At 42.0% G+C, this 23793-nt stretch overlaps 1 protein-coding gene across 4 annotated transcripts in view; it reads left to right on the top strand.

The window, feature by feature from the left end:
* The window catches only part of SPOCK1 (SPARC (osteonectin), cwcv and kazal like domains proteoglycan 1), a 471926-nt gene that overhangs the window by 161402 nt on the left and 286731 nt on the right, over positions 1-23793 (top strand). For all 4 annotated transcript variants that reach the window (XM_073355490.1, XM_073355489.1, XM_073355488.1 and 1 more), the window contains exon 3: positions 18394-18439. In XM_073355490.1, the coding sequence (XP_073211591.1) occupies positions 18394-18439 (46 nt within the window). The remainder of the gene's footprint in view (positions 1-18393; positions 18440-23793) is intronic.

The following is a 23793-nucleotide window of genomic DNA, read 5'->3' as shown; positions in this document are numbered from 1 at the left end:
GATGAGCTTGGCACAGCAGCACAAGGCTGTGTCCATATCTCACGGCATCCTATCCCCCACTAGAGATAAATGAAATTAATATGACTGACTAGTTCCACTAAGGAGATGACTCTCTCTGGTTGTGGCAAAGGAGTTAAGACACATGTTCTTATCTTCACTGTAAGGAGGTAAGACCGTAAACCTGTTCTTGCACATCCTGCGAGGCTTTGCTTTTACATCTGATATGAAAGATGGCACCCTCCAGTAACATCGTGCTGCCTCCTCACACATGCATGCCGTGATGGGGCAGAGGAAAGAGCTCCACTTCCTGAAGCACCAGCATCTCCTTTTGGGGAACTTAGTGGTTCCTTCAAAATATTTCTCTGGCCTGACTAGCCCTGGCTTGTGATAGCTGATCAGACTACAGCTCAAGCCAGGGCACACCAAGATGTGAAGAACTATAGCATAAATAATGGCAATAGGATTCAGAGTAACAGCCATGTTAGTCTGTATTTGCAAAAAGAAAAGGAGTACTTGTGGCACCTTAGAGACTAACCAATTTATTTGAGCATAAGCTTTCGTGAGCTACAGCTCACTTCATCGGATGCATACTGTGGAAAGTGTAGAAGATCTTTTTATACACACAAAGCATGAAAAAATACCTCCCCCCACCCCACTCTCCTGCTGGTAATAGCTTATCTAAAGTGATCACTCTCCTTACAATGTGTATGATAATCAAGGTGGGCCATTTCCAGCACAAATCCAGGGTTTAACAAGAACGTGGGTGGGGGGGGAGGTTAGGAAAAACAAGGGGAAATAGGTTACCTTGCATAATGACTTAGCCACTCTCAGTCTCTATTCAAGCCTAAGTTAATTGTATCCAATTTGCAAATGAATTCCAATTCAACAGTTTTTCGCTGGAGTCTGGATTTGAAGTTTTTTTTGTTGTAATATTGCAACTTTCATGTCTGTAATCGTGTGACCAGAGAGATTGAAGTGTTCTCCAACTGGTTTATGAATGTTATAATTCTTGACATCTGATTTGTGTCCATTTATTCTTTTACGTAGAGACTGTCCAGTTTGACCAATGCACATGGCAGAGGGGCATTGCTGGCACATGATGGCATATATTAAATTGGTGGATGTGCAGGTGAACGAGCCTCTGATAGTGTGGCTGATGTGATTAGGCCCTGTGATGGTGTCCCCTGAATAGATATGTGGGCACAGTTGGCAACGGGCTTTGTTGCAAGGATAGGTTCCTGGGTTAGTGGTTCTGTTGTGTGGCATGTGGTTGCTGGTGAGTATTTGCTTCAGGTTGGGGGGCTGTCTGTAGGCAAGGACTGGCCTGTCAATAGGAGTTATTTTCATTCTTGAAGGGGAAAGTAGACCCTTTAGTAGATGCTAAGTAGATAAAAAGTTCAGGCAGGAATAAGAGGAGTTGCTTGTAAAGTTACTCTATTAAAGATGACCTTAAAGAAAAATAAAATTGGGCTTTTGCCCTTTTGGGCTTCTTTATGATGGATAAAGGAGGATTTGTGAAATGGTGATGCCAGAAGAGCCAAGAGAGTAAAAGTTGAGGAACTGAGAGAGCAAGGGATTTTTTAATCAGATTGTTTATAACTCCATGATATTTTCTTTCTTTTTATTCATGCCTATGTAAGCAGGGTCAGGATGAGCTCCACCCTGACATCTGTTGGTGAGGTGTGGCAAGTTGTGGGAAAGAACTTCAGTGGCTGATCTCATTTGCATAGGCACACCCACTCCACCTAGCATGAGCCCATAGCTGCCCAAATGGTAACTTTGGCTGCTGTGGGATCCCCAGTGTCTGTTATTGGGGCAGGAAGAATAAATTGTTATTATCCTGATTATGTGAATCAAGGACAGTGGAACTGTACTTGGCCTTTTGTTATGATGGAGGGACTCGCCATCAACTAAATAGCACTCGCTAGGCAAGGGACATGGGTTCCAAAACTCTGTGAATTGAGAGAGGTTGGGGACAGGTATTAATACTTGGTGGCATGGGACCCCTGGTGAGGGCCTTACATGCTAATTGCACTTCCTCCTCTCTCTACTGTGGAATATCAAAGCTAATTTTGATTCTATTAGGAGCCTAATTACAGGCTGCTGAGCTGAATTCACTTTGGGCTAATGGTGCACCAGCACTGAGGCTCTCCTACTACAAGCTGAATTCACAAAAGAGCTAAACTTACTAAGAGCTGAAATCACTGCATGTTGCGTTAAGTAGTGGGGGAGCCTGAAGATATATGGTGCAGCAGTTTGCGGGACGGCGAGCAGAGCGGCTTGTGGAGCAGAGCGGTTTGCGAGACGGCTGGCAGAGCAGAGCATTGCAGTTTGTGGGACGGCGAGCAGAGCAGCTTGGGGAGCGGAGTGGCTGGTGGAGCAGAGCAGTTTGTCGGATGCCTAGAGCAGCTCATGGGGCGGTTGGCAGAACGGAGCCCCATGGAGAGGTGGGGCCAGCAGCTTTGGGCCACGTAAGGTGCCCCTTAACCCCCCCGCCCATCTCCACCCAGGTTCAGAGATAAAACTGCAGATAAACTTTTGAACTCTGGGGCTGCCCTGACCAGGGACAGAGACTTTTGGGTCATTGGACTTTTGGGACTTCGGGTGATTTTGGGTTGCTGGACTCAAGAACCTAAGGGAACGGACACACCTCAATTTGCTTGGGGTGGGTTTTTGCTCATGGGTTGTGTTATGAATCCTGTTGGTGATATTTCCCCAACATAATGCCACATTGTTTCTCTCTGTTATTAAAAGGCTTTTTGCTACACTCAGACTCTGTGCTTGTGAGAGGGGAAGGATTGCCTCTTGGAGGTGCCCAGCGGGGGTGGTATATATTTGTCCCAGGTCACTGGGTGGGGGCTCGAGCCGGTTTTGCATTGCGTTATTAGAATGGAATCCCTTGATACTGAACCCGGCCCTTGTTGCTGCCAGCTCTGACAGGCAGAAGGGTTACACCTATTTAACAGTAATGAATAATTAATATTGTGGGTAAAGGAAGGTTTGTAAAAGGTTCCAACACCCTTGCACCTTGAATGAAGCTGTTAAAGCTCATAAACCCCCCTGAGACCTTTTGAAACTAGGGACTAGAAGCATTGGCATTCCTGAATTATTTCTAAAGTGAAACAAACCCACTGCGCACAACCCCACCCCAACCCCACCACCACACCAAAAAAAACTTCAGGTCATCTCTTCATCATAGCAACACTTTTTGTACCCACTTAACAAAATATCCTTTGCACATCACCTATAACTGAATGAGCAATGCAGAAATGTAAACCAGTCTCAGAAACTGAAGGTTTACATCCTAAATGTGTGTGGAGGTTTGGTGGAGAAGTATTCATGGTCATAGTGCTGTGGTGAGGTCCCTGATCTGAGAGATGCTGTATTTGTATACATATTCTTAGTTCTTTTATACTCAAATGCAAGCCCTTTTAAGCCAGCCTTATTTTTATTCTAAGCCAAGGTCTTCATTAAACACTTTATTAGTGACTTAACTTCAGTACTTTAGGTAGGCCCCAGCACCTCCCCCATTTCTCTGCACACGATGCTGTTCTAGTCTGAACAATTCCTCTTACATTTTTATCACTTTATGTTGCCAGGTCCAGAATTAGATCCCATAGACTCAAGGCTTTCCTGTGAAATTTATCACTAGGTGTTTCAAAGGTTTCTTCTGCCAAAGATGAATTGAAAAATCTGCAGCAGAATACACTACCCATTTGCTAAGTAAGACCATCCTGGTTGGATGCATATTCCCATTTCCCAGAAAAGAGAGAGAAGCCCAGAAGTGGCTAGAAATGTCTTAATGTGCAGAGGAATTTTGAATCACTTCTTGAGATTAATGCATACTTTGGAGACAAGTTACCATTGGGAAATTGCTATTCACAGCAAGACCAGAGGTGTAAAATATTTTCTCCCTGTCTTACATAAATAAATAAATAAAGTGTGTAATTTGCTGACACAAACTATTTGCTTAAAATGGGCAATAGGCCTTGGGGAGACGTTTATGATCCAGGCTAGATTAACTTTAGGAAGCAGCAGCTGGTGCTTTCAAACTGCTCGATGTTGGAATGATCTTCTGTAGCAGGAGGGTAGAATGAAGCAAACAAGTGCAGCTGCCTCTTTCTAGAGCTAATTTTAAAAGAGCAATGAGGTAGTAATTACCATCCTTCCCTAATGCTCTTTATGAAGGTAAGAGGTTTAATGATCGGTCTAGGGTGGAAAAGAAAATCAGTAAACGGGCTGCAAACCAGTGTTAATAAAGTCTGTTGCCCCAGTTTTTGTCATGGTACTTAAGAACCTCAGACCTTCTTGGTTCCAGTGGGAGTTAAGGGTGCTCGTTACCTCACAGGAGGTGTCCTGTACATCTCAGAATGAGGTCCTGTTTTTATTCTTCTCCAGAGGAATAGCTGTGTCTGTGGTTTAATGATTGCTGTGCAGCAGGCTTTCCTGTTTCATTTACCATGTACACTTCCCAGGGCTCGGGGGGGAGAGCAAAACAAGCTTCAAATCAGTGTTGCGGTTCTCCAAATGTGTGAATGACGCAGGCTGAGGAGGATTTTCTGTGCAGTTTTTTTCAGTCAACATCTCATTTCTACTAGATACAGACAAATAACTGATAAGTGTAATTCATCTGACAAAACATAAATATTTATGCACACATTTAGATAATGGCCCTACTATTTATAAATACGAGGACCCTGTGAAAGCTGCTTTTAGACAAGTTAGCGAAATATCTATAGGAAGTGCCTCTGCATTACAGACAGCCGTTTTCATTAACTCTTTGGAGATGCTAAGTGTTAGGGAATAACTAAACCAAAAAAGTAACAATAGGAGGAAATTGGTTAGCTTGGTGGGTGCCTCACTGCATGCATTTGAAGTCCTGAGGAGGCAAAAGGCAACGGGATTATTTGTTTACTTAGTTAATTTAAAGATGGGTGCGTTGAAGTCACATGTATGCGTTAATTTGGTCTTAGCTTTGTAAGCTTGCAGTCATCCTGGTGAAGGGGGATATGACTCAGTGTGTGTTACTTACTGAATTAGCCATACTGCTTCCTGCAACACCTGGGAATGTATTGGTCTTAGAGGTGATTCCCATCCTTGGTCTTTTCTGGTCTGACTAATAGGAGGTTGGATTAGAACCTCTTCTGGTTCAAGGTTTAGTTTTGTAAATCAAAACCTAGCTGACAAGATTTCTGAAAAGTTCTGCCAGAATCGTATTTTTTTGTTGTCTCTTTCAATATTTCATCTAGATGGATAATGAAATAGCTGGCAATTTCCATATCCTCCTTTTAGAAGTGGGGATAAATTCATTCTGTCACAATATATTTGTTCTTTCCTGAGATGGTTTCATTATGCACTGTGTGACTGAAAATTGTGTGCTCTCCAGGGAAAAGATCAAAGGAACTGCCTTAAATCCAGTTAATGTACAAATACAATTTTTACTTTCAGGCTCAATTCTTCTATGTATTCTGTGTCCTTGGGTTAAATGTTGATGAAAGTGGGTGGGAACCTCTAAGAATATTTGTCAGAAATTGGATAAAGAGGCTTTAGTGAGAGTTAATGTCAGCTTCTTAAACTAGCACTTTTTTGCTATACCCTTTGAGTACTTAATTTAACATACGGTTATACAGTAGATTGACTTTGATGATGATAGAATCCATCTGAGTTGGCTACATTTGACACATAGTGAATAATAAAAAAATTTTTCTCTCTTGTTAGCGCAAAAAAAAAAAAGTATTATGTGAGATACTGTGAAAGGGCTTTAAATCATTTTAAAATGAGTTTCATCTCATCTCTTGATCACCCAGAACAGAGTAGTAAAAATCCAATAGAGAACTAACGCAAGAGCCTTGCAGTGTATACTTGCTTACCTACATGTCTCCGCTTATTATTGTTATTATGTATTATATGTATTATGGTAATGCCTAGCAGCCTCCGTCCAGGACCCCATTGTGCTAGGTGCTGTACTAATACAACAAAAGATGGCCCTGTCCCAAAGAGCTTGCAATTTAAGTAAATTTAAGGATGCTAAAAATTGTCATACAAACATGAATTTTTCTGTGTGTCGGAGGCAGGAACAATTTATTTGTCTTACTTGTATCTGCCCTGGGCAGATACTAGGTTTTTGCAAGGAAGAAACCTCAGAAACAGGAGGGAATCTGCCCAGAGGGGCTGACCCTGAGTCTAGTGAGATCAGTGCTCAGAGCTCCCACAGAATTCATTTGTCCAGGATTAGTCCAAGAGAGAGCAGTTCCAGGCACCCAGAAGAGTGTTCTGTAATGTACTGTTGGACAGGGTAGTCATAGTTGAAAAACTGCATACTGAGCAAGCAGGCTTTAGACTGAAAAGATTGTGTATAGATCACATCTTTACCCTGAGATGACTGATTGATTGAGAAAGGGCTTGTTTACCAGAGAAGATTGGTCTTGGGCTTTGTAGATTTCACCAAAGCTTTTGATTGCATTCATAGAGTTTTGTTATGGAAGCTCTTGCAACAATATGGGCTTTCCAGAAAGATAGTGTCCCTCTCTAAGATGCTGTATGAAGGTTCAAAATGCTGTGTAAGGACAGAAAGTGGAGAGACTGACTGGCTTGACCTAGCCACTGGAGGGTGACATGGGAGCTTATCACCTCTGCTTTTCTACATTGTGATAGATTGTGATGCAAAAAGCAACATCAAAGGAAGATACAGGACTTAAAAGGAATAGGTGAACACTTCAAGATCTTGACTTTGCAGGTGACATTTTTGTGTTGGACCCATATGATGATTCTGTGAAAAAGACCATTACCAATGTCATGCGTGAGACCGTCAAAGCAGGATTAAGAATCATCCAAAAGAAAATAAGTCATGATTATTGAAAGAGGAGTCAGCAATGAAGGTGCATATGTAATCAATAGTGAAGAATATTAGAACATAGTTAGCATAAGAATGGCCATGGTGGGTCAGACCAATGGTCCATCTAGCCCAGTATCCCGTCTTCCAGTAATGGTCGGTGCTCTTCAGAGGGGAATGAACAGAACAGGGCAGTTATGGAGTGATCCATCCCCTGTCATCCAGGCCCAACAGAGGGTAATCGGAGCTTTAAGGACACCCAGAGCATGGGGTTGAATCCCTGACCGTCTTGTCTAATATCCTTTGATGGACCTATGCTCCATTAACTTGTCTAATTCTTTTTTGAACCCAGTTATACTTTTGGCCTTCACAGTATCCCATGGCAGTGGGTTCCACAGTTTCATTATGCATTATGTGAATTACTTCCTTATGTTTGTTTTAAACCTGCTGCCTATTAATTTCATTGGGTGATGCCTGGTTTTGTGTTATGTGATGGAGTAAATAAACTTCCGTCTTCACTTTCTCCACACCATTCATGATTTTGTAAACCTCTCTCACATCTCTCTTAGTTATCTCTTTTCTAAGATGAACAGAACCAGTCTCTTTAATTTCTCCTCAGATGGAAGCTGTTCATTACCCCTAATCATTTTTGTTGCCCCTTTCTGTACCTTTTCCAATTCTAACATTTTTTAAAAATTGTATGATTTATATAGAGGCAATACGATATTTACTGTCTTATTGTCTATCCCTTTCTTAGTGGTTCCTAACATTGTTAGCTTTTTTTGACTGCTGCTGCACATTGAGCAGATGTTTTCAGAGACCTATCCACAATGACACCAAGATCTCTTTCTTGAGTGGTAACAGTTTATTGAGACCTCATCATTTCGTATGCATAGTTGGGATTATGGTTTCCAGTGTGCATTACTTTTCATTTATCAACACTGAATTTCATCAGACATTTTGTTGCCCAGTCACCCAGTTTTGTAAGATCCCTTTGTAGTGCTTCACAGTCTGTGTTGGACTTAACTATCCTGAGTAATTTTGTACCATCTGCGAATTTTGCACCTCACTGTTTTACCCCTTTTTTCAAATAATTTATAAATAAGTTGAACAGCTCTGGTCCCAGTACAGCTCTTTGGGGGCACCACAATTTACCTCTCTCCCTTCTGAAAACTGACCATTTATTCCTACCCTTTGTTTCCTCTCTTTTAACCAGTTACTTATCCATAAGAGGACCTCCCTTCTTATCCCATGACTTCTTATTTTGCTTAAGACCCTTTGATGAGAGACCTTGTCAAAGGTTTTTTGAAAGTCCAAGTATGCTTTATCTACTGGATCACCCTTGTCCATGTTTGTTGACACCCTCAAAGAATTCTAATAGACTGGTGAGGCATGATTTCTCTTTATACAAGCTGTGTTGACTCTTCCCCAACACATTGTGTTCATCTGTGTGTCTGATGATTCAGTTCTTTACTATAGTTTCACTAATTTGCCTGGTACTGAAGTTAGGTTTACTGGTCTATAATTGCCAGGATCGCTTCCGGAGCCTTTTAAAAAAATTGATGTCACATTAGCTATCCTCCAGTCATTTAGTATTGAAGCTGATTTAAATGATAGGTTACAAACCACAGTTAATAGTTCTGCAGTTTCACATTTGAGTTCCTTCAGAACTCTTGGGTAAACACCATCTGGTCCTGGTGACTTATTACTGTTTCACTTATTGATTTGTTCCAAAATCTCATCTATTGATACCTCAGCCAGGCAAGGTTCCTCAGATGTGTCACCTAAAAAGAATGGCTCAGGTGTGGGCACCTCCCTCACATCCTCTGCAGTGAAGACTGATACAAAGAATTCATTTAGCTTCCCCGCAGTGGCTTTATTGATGTTTCCTGTGTCCCCAGATGATCTATAATTGCTGAAAGGATGGACAGAGGGATGCCTTTGCATCCATATTTTTGCGCTCTTCTTGTGACTAAAATGACCCAGTCCCTTCTTCTTTCCTTCACATTTCCTAAACTCTTCCACAAGAGCTGAGCCAAAAGTGCTAGAAATTTTAACATTTTAAATTTTTCTTTCTTCCGTGTCTCTCTCATTATTGCTAATCCCAAAAGCTCACAAATCATGAGACTGGCCTAAAAAACATTAATTGTTTTTTTCTTTTCTTTTTAAATTAAATGTTGGGTTCTTGTTATTTGCCTTCTGCTTTCTGAGCCATTAGGACGCACTTGGGTAACATTTTCAAACTTTTCTTCATAGCCACGAAGGCTACAAACTTTTCTTTTTAAATAAAAACTGGTATTCTCCTCTAAATCCAAGACTCCAGGAGATGGAGCTTAGAGGAGAACACCAACTATCTTGACAGTAGCTCCTTCTGTCTTTCTTGCTATACATTCTGAATCCCACATTGATCTATGCATGTAGGGGTCCAGCAGACATGGATTTCTCCGCTTCCATTCAATGGATTCTGTAGCACCCACACCCAGGACCTGCCATCTTTGCTTGTCCAAAGTCCCTCCCTGGGGGAAGGGAAAGAAACTGGAAGGGCTTGGGGCAAAGCTAGTGGGGATGAAAAATGTCTCCCCCTCCAGGCTCACAGACCAGGAAAATGTAATAGAGCCCCAGGGGTCTCATAAATTCCTCAGGCTCGGGAGACCTTAGGAGTGCAGTTCCAAAGGGAAAGGAGGAGTCAGACATACTATCCATCTTCCAGGTGTGGGGCAGGTCGCGCAGGTTTACCGTGGGGACAACCCCCACTCTCACAATGGGATGCTATAGGGAAATCTTCACCTGGAAATCCTCACAGAGCTTTCCGTGCAAAAGGCTTCCTCCTCAGCTGGCCGTAGGGCATGAGGTGGGTTAGCCATGGTGAACAAAAAGCAGGTCAGAGGCTAAATCATTCTCTGTGGCTTTAAAAGACTTTTACCGTGATCATTGACATCTTGCACTTTTTTTTCTTGTGTAGTCAAGAGTTGGTGAACATTTAGATGTAATAATGAAGACAATGTCGCAGAAGCTGCATTTCATTTCTGGTTGTACAAGGTCTTTTGTCAGGCTCTTAGTGTAAGGAAAGATAAATTTTGTAAACTGTGAGTGAGCCTCTAGAGTTCTGTCAGTAAATGTCACGTGTGTTTGGTTGGCTTATGCATGTTGAGGAACAACGTATTATTTTCACTTCCACAGTAACTGCATATTTTTGCCACAAGGCAAGATACACAGGACCAATTTTTCAAAGGCAGCCTCTGCATTCATATACCTGAGATTTTGACTCTCTAAAATATGCTGTAGCTTTAGGCTTTGGTAGTGTGGATGCAACATTTAGTGTTTTACTGGGCTCTCAATTATCCTGCTACTATTAGATGTTGACCTCAAACATCATAAACAGAAACTGTAACTTAGGGTCCAGTTCTAATTTATTCTTATTCACATTGACTGGTACCTTACGGTACAAGTAGTGCCCCTGAAGTTAATGGGACTACCCACAGTGAGTACCTCAATGTGACTGTGAGTAAGGGTGACCCTCTGGTTTTTATTGTGTTGCTGTATAACACTTTCATATAACTGAATATGCACTCACTAGCTGGTCAGATAGGTCCCTGTGCAGAGATCCTACACAAGATCCATCTGAGTTCCACTGAGAACCTTATTACAGGATTTTAGTGATGCACAGGTCCTTGGGCAGGCCCTTTGAACGGAGTTGAATTTTACTCTAACATACTTAAAGGATTGACTTAGTGTCCAGATCCGTAAGCAAAACTCCTATTAGTGATTATTTTATGCATAGCAGGGTACTTTTAATGTGGTAAAAGCAAACATGAGCACAGACTTCGAGGAAGGTATTGTCGTCTTGCAGAAATATTGCTGTAGGAAAAAAAAATCTGTTGTAGGTTCATGGCCTCAGGGTTCTGTTCTCATTAAACAATGGAAACATGCTCAGTTTTGCCTTTCCTATTGAATCTATCAATAGTCAAATGTATTTTAACTTGTTAAGGTGTTGAATGAAAACCGTTTTTTAAAAAAATCTATTAGCTATGGTGCAGGGGGAGGAGGGAAAACAACCCATGCCTTTGTTTTTTCAGCCAAAAGGAAATGGTTCTTTGGTTTCCGATCTTTTTTGGGACAAATAACTTGTTTGCAAATGGTCATTAGGCCAGCTGACAAAATAACTAAATTCTGACTAGCAAAGGATGCTAGTAGCTTGTCAAAAAAGTAAAATATACAGATGTCATTTGAAGGTTCAGGTCTCCTGAACCTAGTGATTATACTTTTAAAATTTGCTGGGGGGTGGGAGGGGAGACCAAAGTGGAAAATGTTAACATTCTTTTGTATTGTTTGAGTTCATTCTTTTATTTATTTATTTTTTCTCATTTATAATGCTTACGTACGCAGGAAGTTGAGGTAGGTTTTTTTACTTTCAAATTGCAAATAGCCACAGAATGAATAATAGAATTTGTAACAGTACAATGTATATTATATTCTAAACTGTCAATCTCCGTTATTAATGTGTTTTAGCTCCCAGGTTACTTCCCCCCCAATTATACACCCAGTAGATTCAATTTATCAAATGCACATGAATGGTATGGTTGCTTTCTTTACTCATTAATTACAGTGCAAGCCTGATTCAGTCATTACCTATGTTTTCATGCTAAATTATTCATATAAAGAGTATTTTTTTAAAATCATGACTCCTCTCAGAAGTGCTGAGATATATTTAGCAAAGGCTGTTTTAAAAACAGAAAATTGTGACTTATTTATAATTGCTTCATTCAGTTTGTAATAGGCTTATATTAAAATTACTTTTAAATTGTTGTTTAATATAATTGTAGTAAAGAGGTTATAATAAGGATGACTCCAAATATTATGGGACTGAGCCATGTTCTCCACATCCTTTACTTCCTGATTAGTCGGTGAGAGTTCCTAGCCCCCTCCCCCATACTCTGTTGTGATGTGCATAAATAAAGCAGGTGCGTTTCCAGCTTGTGGCTAGACTTATTTTTGTTGCAGTGAGCAGTCTCTTGACAAGATCAGTCCCTTTACAAGAAGAATAAATTAAAAATCACTGAAGAAACAGGAAGCTGATATCTTGTCTATCTGCTCAGTAGAGCTGGTCAAGAAATATTGATGGAAAATGGAGGGGGAAATATTCCATGAAACTTTGCATGGAAATATATCCATTTTCTTATCCGCTATTCTGCTGACTTCAGGCTGAATTCTGCCCTGACCAACACAGAAAGGGGAAGCAGATCTATCCGCAGTTGCACACATCCTGGCAGACAGGACAAATTTCTATGTGGTAGTCTAAGGGTATGGCTACAGTGCAGTTAGACACCCGTGGCTGGCCTGTGCCAGCTGACTCAGGCTCACAGAGCTTGAGCTCACAGGGCTGTTTAATTGTAGTGCAGACATTTGGTTTCAGGCTGCAACCCAAGTTCTGGGACCCTCCCACCTCTCAGGGTCCTAGACCCTGGGCTGCATCCCAAGTCTGAACTCCTACACGACCATTAAACAGCCCCCTAGCCCGAGCCCTGTGAGCCTGGGTCAGCTGGCACGAGGGCCAGCTGCAGGTTCTTAATTGCAGTGTAGACATATGTAATGGACCCATAGTATGGTGCATCACATTGCTTCTTTGAAAAGCTGCAGCAAAAGGTAGTGTAAGCAAGGCTGCCAAGTGTTATGCAGTGGGTATGACTTTGCATTTGGCATTCCTGTTATGCATTCCTACATCGCTGCTGGAATCTTAGCCATCCACCAGGGCTTCAAAGACTTGGCAACAGTCTTTGCTTGAATTATACCTATTAGTCACCAGGAGCACTGCAAGAAGACTTTTCCCTCTGCTCTTAATGCCCCTGCCAATGCCTAGCTAGGGTGAAGAGGGACGGGCAGGCAACATTTGGGAAATGGGAGCAGGCAGTGGAGGTAGGGACAGAAGGACAGTAATAGAAAGGATGGCCCTTTGTTTCAGTGACAGTCCCTGGCAGGATTATGGATATCCCACCAGATTGTGTCTAGGAATCCTGGGGGAGGAGATGCAGGAGTGGGAGCCGGGATCCCTTAAAAGGTTGCAGTGGATACTTGCTCCAGCTCTGGTCCCTCTTCATTTTGAGGGTATGTCTACATTTAAACTGGGAGGTGTGACTACCAGTTTGCATAGACATACCTGCACGAGCTCTGCTTAAACTAGAGCCTAAGAACCGCAGCGTGGACGCTGCAGTGCTGGTGGCTAGATGCCCCAGGTACAGTCCTGCCTGCCCACCTGGGTGTGTATTTGGGCTGCCAGCCCAAGCACCTCCCACGCGGCCATGGGCACGCTTGCTAGCTTAAGCAGAACTATTGGAGGCACATCTTCGCACGCTTAGAATTACACCTCCCAGCTCCAGGGTAGACAGACCGTTAGTGCCAAAGCAGAAGAGCCTCCTGCTTTGGGATATCGAACACTGCCGTCGATACGGTACATCTGTGTGTCTTGCCTGCCAGGAGCACAAACACCAGAGAGCCTGCCTGCGGGGGGGGGGGTTCAACAAAAATATTCTGTGAACTTTAATTATTTTTTTTTTTTTTAGGATGGATAACTGCATTTTTGAGTAAACAGAATTTTTCATGAAAAGCATCTGACAGAAATGTTCAGGGTTTTGTTGAAAAACCTGAAGTTATTGGAGGTTTTGTTAAAATCTAAAGTATTTTAGCCAAAAAGTGAAATATTTTGATTAGGATATTCCACTACGATACGATGCCTCATGGCTGTTGTTGCGTAATTTCCTCGTTCTCCCATTCCTGTCTGTGGGCTGAACTCCCTGGTCAGACGACATCTCCCATGATGCAGATTGGCAGAGACTCACATAAATGAAACACCCTTCCCTTGTCATGAGGGAGACTGTAGTGCATCATGGGAGATGTAGTCTGACCAGGGTACTCGACATATAGAGAAGAATGAGAGCCTGAGGCACCCAAAATTCAGCTCCCATAAGGTACCACAGCAGTATTGCTGAATTGAAATATTTCATATTGTGTTGAATATGGAGTTCTTGTGATTTTTTCCATTTTAATCTAAATTTTCCTCTTTAAAATGTACAAGGCCTTGTTTTAAGAAAAGGTAAAATGATGATAGGTTGTCCCTTAAGGTTGCTGCAGACAGTAACTTGTGTGGTTCTGGCAATGCATGTAATGGCAGACCTGATAGTGAGTTCAAAGGTATGTGTATAAAGATTCAAGTGTAACCCACTGGTCAGTGTGTGTTGTGTCCCCCTCTGTGTCTGAGCCGCAATTCTGTTGCAGACCTCAGTTACAGGTAAGGTTGCCACCTGTCCAGATTTTCCAAGGATTTCTCTTTTGAGATAGCTGTCTTGGGAAAATCTGTAAGACGGCTCAGTATACACTGCTAACTGTCCAATTTTATGGGCTCAGGATCATCCCAGATATCCTGGGTTTTTTGCACCTCAGGGCTGGGAACCCTAGCTACAGAGCTCAGATTTTTAGTGTAAGATACAGAGACTTGCACTTTCTGGAGATCACCTGTTAAGCCCCTGATGTTGACTGAGATGGCGATGGTCAAACTAGGCCTATATTCCATTCAGCAACAAAGAGGGTGTTTAGGGATAAAAATAATGAACATGTATAATGCACTGTTAAACCTATTACAAGCTTCTGCAGGTTACACAGCTGCATGGAATCATGGGCAGGGCTTGATCAGGCTTTTCTAGTCCTGTGGAGAAGTGTAGGTCTCATTAAAAACTCCACTGGTACTGTACAGTTGTGCAGAAATTGATCCTCATACACTGGAAGAACTAGCCACATATGTTACTACCGATCCTAATTAAAAAAGCTGAAACTGCATGTGTTTCTGTGCAGCAGTTCTGATATTTTGTTTCATTATTTTGTGTTTAGAATTAATTTTTTAGCCAATCTTATTGCCAGTTATATTTTTATTTTATCACCTTCAATGGCAGACTGTGCCACAACTTGCCGTAGAGAACTGTCACCTACATTTCTGCACGTTTTGATGCCTCTTCACACAGAGAGGCATTAAATGACCTAATATCAGTGTACTGGACTGAGTTGTAGGAAGTAGCAGTAATAAGGGAGCCGCTTGAAAGACCCGTTTACAGTGAGAGCTATATTAAGAGCATCTTGTAGTTCTAAAAATATGGTTTCAAAAATCGTATATCAAATTAGTTTAGGGTGAATTTCACCCCTCTGCAGAGAACCAACACAGAGTCAACACATCACTTAAATCATCATCTTAGGTAGGACTTAAATATGACAAACTTTTTTCTCGGCCTTCTGTACAGAAATGAATGGGTAATTTCGCCCTTAATATACCAATCAGCTCCTGGCTCGGCCAGAAATGAATGTCATCGGATTGAAACTTAGTGTTATGGGTTTTTGTTTTTGTTTTGTTTTGTATTGCTTTGCTTCACAGTTGAGCAGTTGTCTCTCTGAAGCTGCGTGTACTAATTATTTACTCTTTTGTAAGCCATTAAAGCTTTTATTAAAAACAAAACAAAAACCACACCAACAAAACTCAAACTTTCTTCCCTTTTGTAGGGTTTTTTTGTTGTGTATTTTCCTATGATATTTTGGCATGAAGTCTGGTCATAAATGTTCTAAAACAAAATTATTTCAGCTTCTTTTTGCTCTTTTTTAAAAAAGGACAAATAGGATTAGAAGATGGACTAGACAAAGGTTTAAAAAATTCTATATTTTGCACCTTATTAAGCACAAGGTGTGTTTGCAGTAAAATGTTCATTTAACACTGAAATTAAGCTAAAACCCTTTTCAAATGCCTGCACATCAGGTTTATCCTCTACTCCTGATTTCAGAACTAGTTCCATATGCCAGCAGCATAAGAAATCTTTTGTGGGCTATGAATTATTAAACAGTTTCTGTTGCTTTAAAAAAAAATAGCAAAATGAACACTTAAAAAATTGTAAGTAATAAAAAGAGAATATTCTGCTACCAGAAGAAAGGACTCGGTTTAAAAAAGTCTCATTAATCAGAAGTGATTAATGCTTGGTAAATCCAGCAGCAAAGCATAATCAATTACAAAACATTGTATGAAAATAAGATTTTCAGCATAACAAAGCTAAAGAATTCAAAGGCAAGGCTGAGTCTCCATTCTTGGTGCCAGATCCTGTCCTTTTGAAGAAAAAGCCTAGAACGCTTTTGATGCCTATAAAATAAATTATAAATAATCATCTTTGCTGAAGCTGCTACTGGGTATCATAACTATCCTTGGTCTTTACAGGCTTTGGGCCAGAGTTGCTTACCCATATGTGGGTGTGCAAATGGGATGGCACAGGAAGCCCTATTCCACTCTCCAATGATATAGTCAATGTAAGAGCCAGGCAGAATTGCATCCCCAGTGCTCGCTGAACACAGGAGGCCCCCATCCATCCTCCTCTAAGCGTATAAGGTGCCCCCAAAGGAGGCTATAGTCCTACAACCACTCAATGCCAGGTCATAGAGTGAGGCCAGCATGCAAAGTGAGCCGGTTGCAAAGGGTGAGAAAGGCACAAAGAATAATATGCAATAATTATAATCGCATATAAATCTATTGTGCACCTTCACTTCAAATCCTTTGTTCAGTTTTGATCACTTCTGCTCAAGAAGGCTATGTGAGAGGTATATGGAATACAGCAACTCCTCACTTAAAGTCATCCCGGTTAACGTTGTTTCATTGTTACATTGCTGATCAGTTAGGGAACATGCTCGTTTAAAGTTGTGCAATGCTCCACTCTTACGTTGTTTGGCTGCCTGCTTTCTCCACAGCTGGCAGCCTTCCTATGCCCCCCCCACGCCCAGTGGCTCCCGCCCACCGGCAGACCCCGCGTATCAGTGCCTACCCCCTCCTCCCCCTGCCTCCTGCCCACGGCAATCAGCTGGCTTGCGGCATTCTGGAGGGAGGGGGGAGGAGCAAGGACTTGGCACGCAGGCTCCCCCTCCCTCCCCTGCCTCCGGAATGCCGCAAGCCAGCTGATTGCCTCAGGCAGGAGGCGGGGGGGAAAAAGGGGGAGCCTGTGCGCCAAGTCCTCACTCCTCCCCCCTCCCTCCAAAATGCCGCAAGCCAGCTGATTGCCCCAGGCAGGAGGGCGGGGGGAGGAGTGAGGTCTCGGCGCGCCTCCCGGCTCCCTCTCCTGCCTCCTGCCCGTGGCAATCAGCTGGCTGGCAGCGTTTAGAAGGGAGGGAAGGGAGGGGGGAGGAGTGAGGACGCAGCATGCAAAGTAAAGGGGGAGGAGGTAGTGGGGAGAAGAGGTGGGTCAAGGATGGGGGCTTAGGGGAAAGGGGGGAGTGGGCAGGCTGAGGGTTGAGGCCTCCCCCCCCACACCTGGTGCTTGCAGAGTAGGGGAAGCTGCTGCGCAACATGCTTCTCCTAGCCTACAACACCTTCACCCTCCTTGCCTGCCTCATCTCCAGTGCCAGGGGGCTGTGCCTGTGTAGGGTCAGGCAGGGGCATCTCCTCTGTTTAAAACTTATACCTGTATTAAATTGCTTGTTTAAAATTGTTTAAAATGTATAGAATGCCTTTTGTCCGGCAAAAAGAAATTTCCCTGGAACCTAACCCCCGCTATTTACATTAATTCTTATGGGGAAATTGGATTCGCTTAACATAGTTTCACTTAGTTGAATTTTTCAGGAACAGAACTACAATGTTAAGTGTGGAGTTACTGTATACCGAAACCAAATAAAGGGGCTTGTGTTTGAATCTACATACTTCAGGGCCTAAGCTGATGGCGTGCTGGAGCGATATAAAATTACCCAACGTATAAACATTTGCTAGGAGTATAAAATTCACTTTAGGCAGAGGCATGAAAGGGGTTTTCTATGCTTTCGGCTAGAAGGTTTGTATACACTTATTTTTGAAAACAGGGTATTTATTGTCTAGATACACTAGTGGCTTCTGATAAGTTATTTCCTATGTTTTCTGCTGTAAATTAAGTGAGAATCTGAGTTACAAAACAAAGCTGTAAGTCACATTGTAGAATAACGTTTTCAGAGCTGAGTTACAAACTCCTATCCTAATGGGAACATGGACAAATATAGCTCAATTACATCATTGCTACTTTGTGTTTGCTAGAACTGAAGTGCAGAGTTTAAGGTCAAATCGTGATGTACTACACCACGGTAAATCTGGAGCAGTTGCACTAAGATCAGTGGAATTATTCTGGATTTACACTGGTGTATGGTAATGGGAGTAGCCTGATTTGGCACATACTGCATTCTTCAAACAACATACTATCTCCATTATTGCCACAAGTTGTCACGTCATTGTAAGATGCTAGGAAATGATCTGGAGATTACAGAAGTTATTTGATGAAAATCCAGACTTGCAAAAACAATTTTGGCAGAGGGCATTGAAGTGAAATGCTGAATCCTGTAAGTTTTTCTTAATTTTAATTTACCAAATGGTGTTCAGTCTGTATCTTATGATGTACTGTGCTCATGGTTTTATCTGTTTAATTTTTATTTTATTTTCAGAGAGCAGTGAGAAGGCAGGTATTGTTTGTAAAATTGTACAAAAAGACTGCTTACGTTTTCTCTAAATTTCCTATTTTTCCCCCCCCATTTAGGATGATTATTTCAGAAACTGGAACCCAAACAAACCATTTGATCAAGGTAAAAATATTTCATGATGTACACACATACCTCTCTTTTTCTCTCTTTCTTTCGGTCAGAGGTGGGCTGTGCCGCAAAATTTGATCCAACTCCAAATTTATTCAAAGTTTGGGATACCTTAAATCTGAGGGTTTGACTTAGCCTTGTATTTTACAACTGTGTTTTTTCAGTGCTCTTCCATTCCTGTTTGCATGTGGTGGTAATGTGTATACTTAGAAAGATACACTGTATCTAACATGAGTTACTTAACATACATTAACAGTTGTTGAAAACTGAGTTAAATGGGTATTTTTGCAACTTACATTGTTTTTATTGTCTAACACTCACGTGCCCCTTACTTGCGTTCAGTGGCATTTTAAGTCTGAGAATGGACTGCAGAATTGGTTCCCAAGCGAAGACGCTGTTGTATGTCTGCTGGTACTAGCTATGACTCCTAAAACAATTTGCACTTTCTTTGCCTCAGTCAGTTAAGTCATGGCAATATTCCCACCATCTGAGTGTTTGTCTAAGGCCTTGTCTACACTACACAGTTAAGTCAACCTCCTTTTGTCAGTGGTGCATGTCCTCACCAGGAGCACGTGCACCAACCTGGCTTTCAGCTCCCTATGGAACCCCCAGCTAGCTGAGAGGCCAGGCTCTCCGCACCAGACAAGGTGCAGAACTGACAGATGATGCAAGTACCGCATTGTCTGTACAGATGCTGTCGCCCTAAGTACATTGACCTAAGTGCTACACCTCTCATGGAGGTGGAGTTATTTGGTCGGTATAGTGCGGGACTTGCATCGGTGGGAGCAATGATGTAGTGTAGACACTTAGAGTTAGGTCGCCATAAGTGTCTACCTAACTCCGTAGTGTAGACCTGGCTAATTGGGGAAATGTAGCAGCATATTGATATCAGTGTAATAACATGGTCACAGATCCTGGTGAGTGCCCTTTTCTGGCCCCTCACTGGGACTACTGTGAGGGGAATTCCAGCCTCTGTGCTCTGGATTTCTATGGTGTTTCAAGCTCCTGGAGCCTGAATGGCATCCAGCCACTGCCCCAATCTTGGCGTCCCTAGGCACATTCTCAGGATGCACACTTTCTATCTGCCCCCCATTCCAAGTGTTGTAACCCACTGTTCATCTGCCTAGCCCCTCTGGGTGCAACACTTACCCTTCAGACTCCCCCATATTTAAATGCTTCCCTCTCCCAGAACTGCACCCAACAGGTGTGAAGCTTCTGGTTTGCAGTTTCAGTGTCCCAGAGGCACTCAGTAGTTGTGAAGTAGTCAAAACACACGTGTTGCCCAGTAACATCTTTATGCTCCTATTTAATCATGAAAAAGCATGTGAGAGTACATTTTGTACAGAACAATAAAACATCCTAAACTTAATGACCCTCACTAGCTCACCCTTACTTTGGAAGATCATCCGTGTTCCGTAGCTCATGCAGGGGAGGGTCCTCGACCCCTTTGCCTGTATCACCTCTGCAGCAACCTCCACATCTTAATCTGGTGCAAGATGGCTCCCTCCCAAACGCCCCTCCCGGTGAGTCCCTTTATAGACTCCTGCTGTGATCACCTTCTTTTGTTCAGTCTTTTGGTACTTTTCCATGGCACGCAAATTTCCCTCCCTTCAGATAAAGGGAGGAGGTGTCCTCTCCCAGCTACATCAAAGCCATTGTCCCAAGGTATTGTACTTTGAATAGATGACATGGAGTGCTAATTGCCCCCTATTGTCTTTGGCCTGATCGGGGCTTGACACAGCCCTGCTAATTCATGGTGGATCCATATCCAATACAGTTTCATAAAATTGTCCACAATTCAGAAATAATACAGACAGAACCCCCAAATTGTCACAGACACCGCTAGAGCAATGCTGGTGTAACTCCCCAGGTGCATACTTCTATTCTGGAATAAGTGTTTTCCACATAGGAAGGCATCCTGGTATAATTATGCCACTAAATTTCCACAAGTAGACAAGCCCTAAAATAGTAGCCAAATGAGAGAAAATAGATATGGTGCAATAATACAAAAGCACAAACAAGGAGACCTTAGGATGACTGAATTCTTGTGTTCACTTGAGAAAACACGTTGTTCACATTCAGCTTACCAGGAGAAAGCAACATTAATACAACATGCAAGCTGAAGAAATGGAATTTGTTTCCTGCCAAATTTTATTCACATCTCATATTTCAATATGTAATATCGGATACAGTGAAAAACGAGTTAAGTATCAAAATATTTACTTGCCCAACCGGATCTAGTATAGTGTCTTACTTGACCGAAGGAACCTCTACCAATTCACCATCCCTTAGTACTCTGCGCTGCAGCTTTCAACAATGATTATGTGCAAAAAATGTCTTGGTTTGGGCTTGAAAACGTGACCCATAACCCAAAGGTGAGTATTAGCAACTGAATCATACTGGCACTACAAGGATTGTTTAAAACCCAATTGTCGTCTTGAGTGTAAGGAAGCCTGCAGGGGTAAAGAAAATGTTCTGAAAAGGAAGGATGTGACCTACATAAGACTTTTCTCCCTGCTATGCACTGAAATAGGTCAGCATTCAGCAAGGATTGAAGGAGCCAACTAGTGCACAGCAGCACTGGATATGGGCAATCGGAATCAGAAAGGCCGGTCACAGAAGATACTGCGCAGCCGACCCTGGTCCCTGTCCAGAGAAACCTGGTAACATTAAGCAAGCAGGTCAGCGATCTAAGGAGCCCAGTGCACAGGGCATGTGTCCTGAGATAAGAAAAAAGAAGCACAAGTTTTCTGTGTAACATGGCCAGCATGATAAACTAGAAGCAACAGGAAAAGAAACCTGTATGTCTTGCTAGATGGGTATGTGGAGTAGCAATGACCTAAGGAATGTTCTCACAGATGACGACACGTTGACATTTGGAGACAGAAATGCACTCTTCAGGGAGTAGGCCTGGTAGTGGAAGACATTTGTTCTGGAGATCACAGCAGAATGTCAGTGGACACACTAAAAGCCATGATATTTTTAGGTGTTCTGTGCTTGACGGTTGGCGTCAGTTCAGTAAAGGGCAGTGGAAACAAAGAAACTGTAACAATCCGTTTGTCTAAAAGGCATTCATGAAAGTAAAGCAAATTGATAATAGGCCATCACTGTATACTTAAGATCAGAAGGTTCCATTTTATCTTGGTAATCATTTATGTATCCACTGCACCTCATATTCAGAAAGGCAGCATGTTGCTGACATGCCATTATATAAAAGCCTTCGGCACTGAGACGCTAATCACTCCTATATCTCAAAAGGGCATAGGGTGAAGCTACTTGGAGTTGCTTTTCATTATGTTCTTGGACCTTTTTAAAATATGCTTTTTCTGGGGAAACAAATGGGGCAACTAAGTTTTCCAAAGACACACTTCCTTTTATGTTTAACTGGACCCAGCTATCACCTGTTCTGTGTGTAGTGTGTACGGATGTCTACTGCATAGAGGGCATCTCTGCTTTTCTGTCAGCCGCACACTTTTCCAGTGTACAGTGTAATGTAAATCTTCAACTGTTGTGTAATAGGAGAATCGGGGCCACTGTATTTCAGCTATGAAATCTCAGACAAATCATTAACCTGTTCCAGAGGCCAGGTTTTCCTGACCATGTGATGCAGGATTCTCTGACTAGTATTGATTCATTACTGGGTATCTTATCTCTTAAGTTGTAGAACTTCCCGAATCATCGCATGTCTTTTAAAATTTCTCTCTCCTGGTACTTGTGTGTCCTAGAATTTATCATCTCTTGCTTTTCAGATGCAATCTTAGGACCACATTTTTTTGAATGTCACCACAACACAGTCACCACAATACTGATGAAATTCACCCCTGTGGAGAACATTCAGCACAATTCATTACACCAGCTAAGCCCTATTTTGAGGACTTAAGTAGGATTTAAGTGGTGAGTAAACTTTGTGCTGGCCCTCTCTGCAGAGGTGAATTTAACTCCCATTGTTTACAAATGACCAGTTAGATGGATAAGTAGTCAGATGGATGTGTAATCATTGTGATTTCCTAGGCAATAACAGTATTTGTGTGAGCAGACACATTGTTGGACACACAGGTAAACTCAATTTGTAAAAGGAAATTAAAAAAAAATCGGCCATCAATTTGTTTTCTTTTAAATTCTGTATTTACATATAACTTGATTTTAAATAAATATTCCACATGCCTCTGTTCCTAATCAGCATTATTTGAAACTTTTTATTATCTTGCATTTCCTGAGATGCTGATCTTCTTGTGTTCTTAGAATTTATATTGTCACTTTCCCTGCTTCGAGTTTGTAATTGGTTTGCGTTCAAACTTCTAATCTCGCTGCTCCCTCCTGTGACTGTATTGTTCCCTTTGCAGGGCTTTTGGAGTGACTCTGCACATCTTTTCCAAAGACTCCCAAGTGTGGCTATTTTATTCTGACTTCTAATTAGTATCCATGCTTTAAATTAATGATTGAGCAATTCAGCAATAGGACCTCATAAATTGGGAAGTTATATAAGAAAATGGATTCTCAGGCAATTAACAGACATGTTCTATTTTCCTAAGGACAGGACAAGCGAAATGATGAGCAACTTACAGGCATTCAGAGTCAATAAATACAATACAGCTTAGACTGCCTGTAAGTTATCTTTGCGAGTGTCATTAAGGTCTCTCTCGGAAAAGGAAAATAGGTATAGGCTCCTTATTTTTATCTAACATATTTCAGTTAGGCTTTCAATAGTCAGAGTGGGGTGAAGTATTCACATGCCTTTCAATTTAAACATATTTATTGAAAAACACACCCATCCTGTGTTTTGGATGCCCGTATAGATATTATAAGAACAAAACCAATTCTCACCAATCCCCAATATGTAAATACACATACTTGGTCATGTAGCCAGGTATTCATGCCTCCCCCACAAAAAATACCTGGGAAAATAAATGAGCCTCGACCTGATGGTCAAAGAAGTACAGCTCTCATGAACCAAGGCAAAAATGGCCCCTCACTGAGAAAGATCTGCCTCCAGTGTCCCTGTGAGTAAGCCAATGGATGGTAGCTAGAATGCTTATTGTTCAAACTATCACCTTAAATTGTACCTGGAAATGCACTGGAAGCTGGTGCAGATCCTAGAGCCCTGTTTTAATTTGTGTAACCAGTTTTGCCCAGTTGATTAGCAAAGGTGAAAAGAGCAATTAACTCAACAGGTAAAATTGATGTGCAGTATTCCTGGTATGTAATGATATGCAGGATGTGCCCAACATAAAAACTCCACGGGCAAGAAATTGCGTGTGTGCATTGCATGAAAGCTTGGGGGCAAAACTCTGTTCTCAGCTACATGGTTCTAAATCCAAGGCATCTCTACTGACTTTAAGACTCAAAGT

The sequence above is a fragment of the Lepidochelys kempii genome, chromosome 8 (assembly GCF_965140285.1).
Source record: "Lepidochelys kempii isolate rLepKem1 chromosome 8, rLepKem1.hap1, whole genome shotgun sequence".
Classification (NCBI taxonomy): domain Eukaryota; kingdom Metazoa; phylum Chordata; order Testudines; family Cheloniidae; genus Lepidochelys; species Lepidochelys kempii.
Note: the sequence above shows the minus strand (reverse complement) of the source record. Positions and strands in the feature narration are given on the sequence as shown.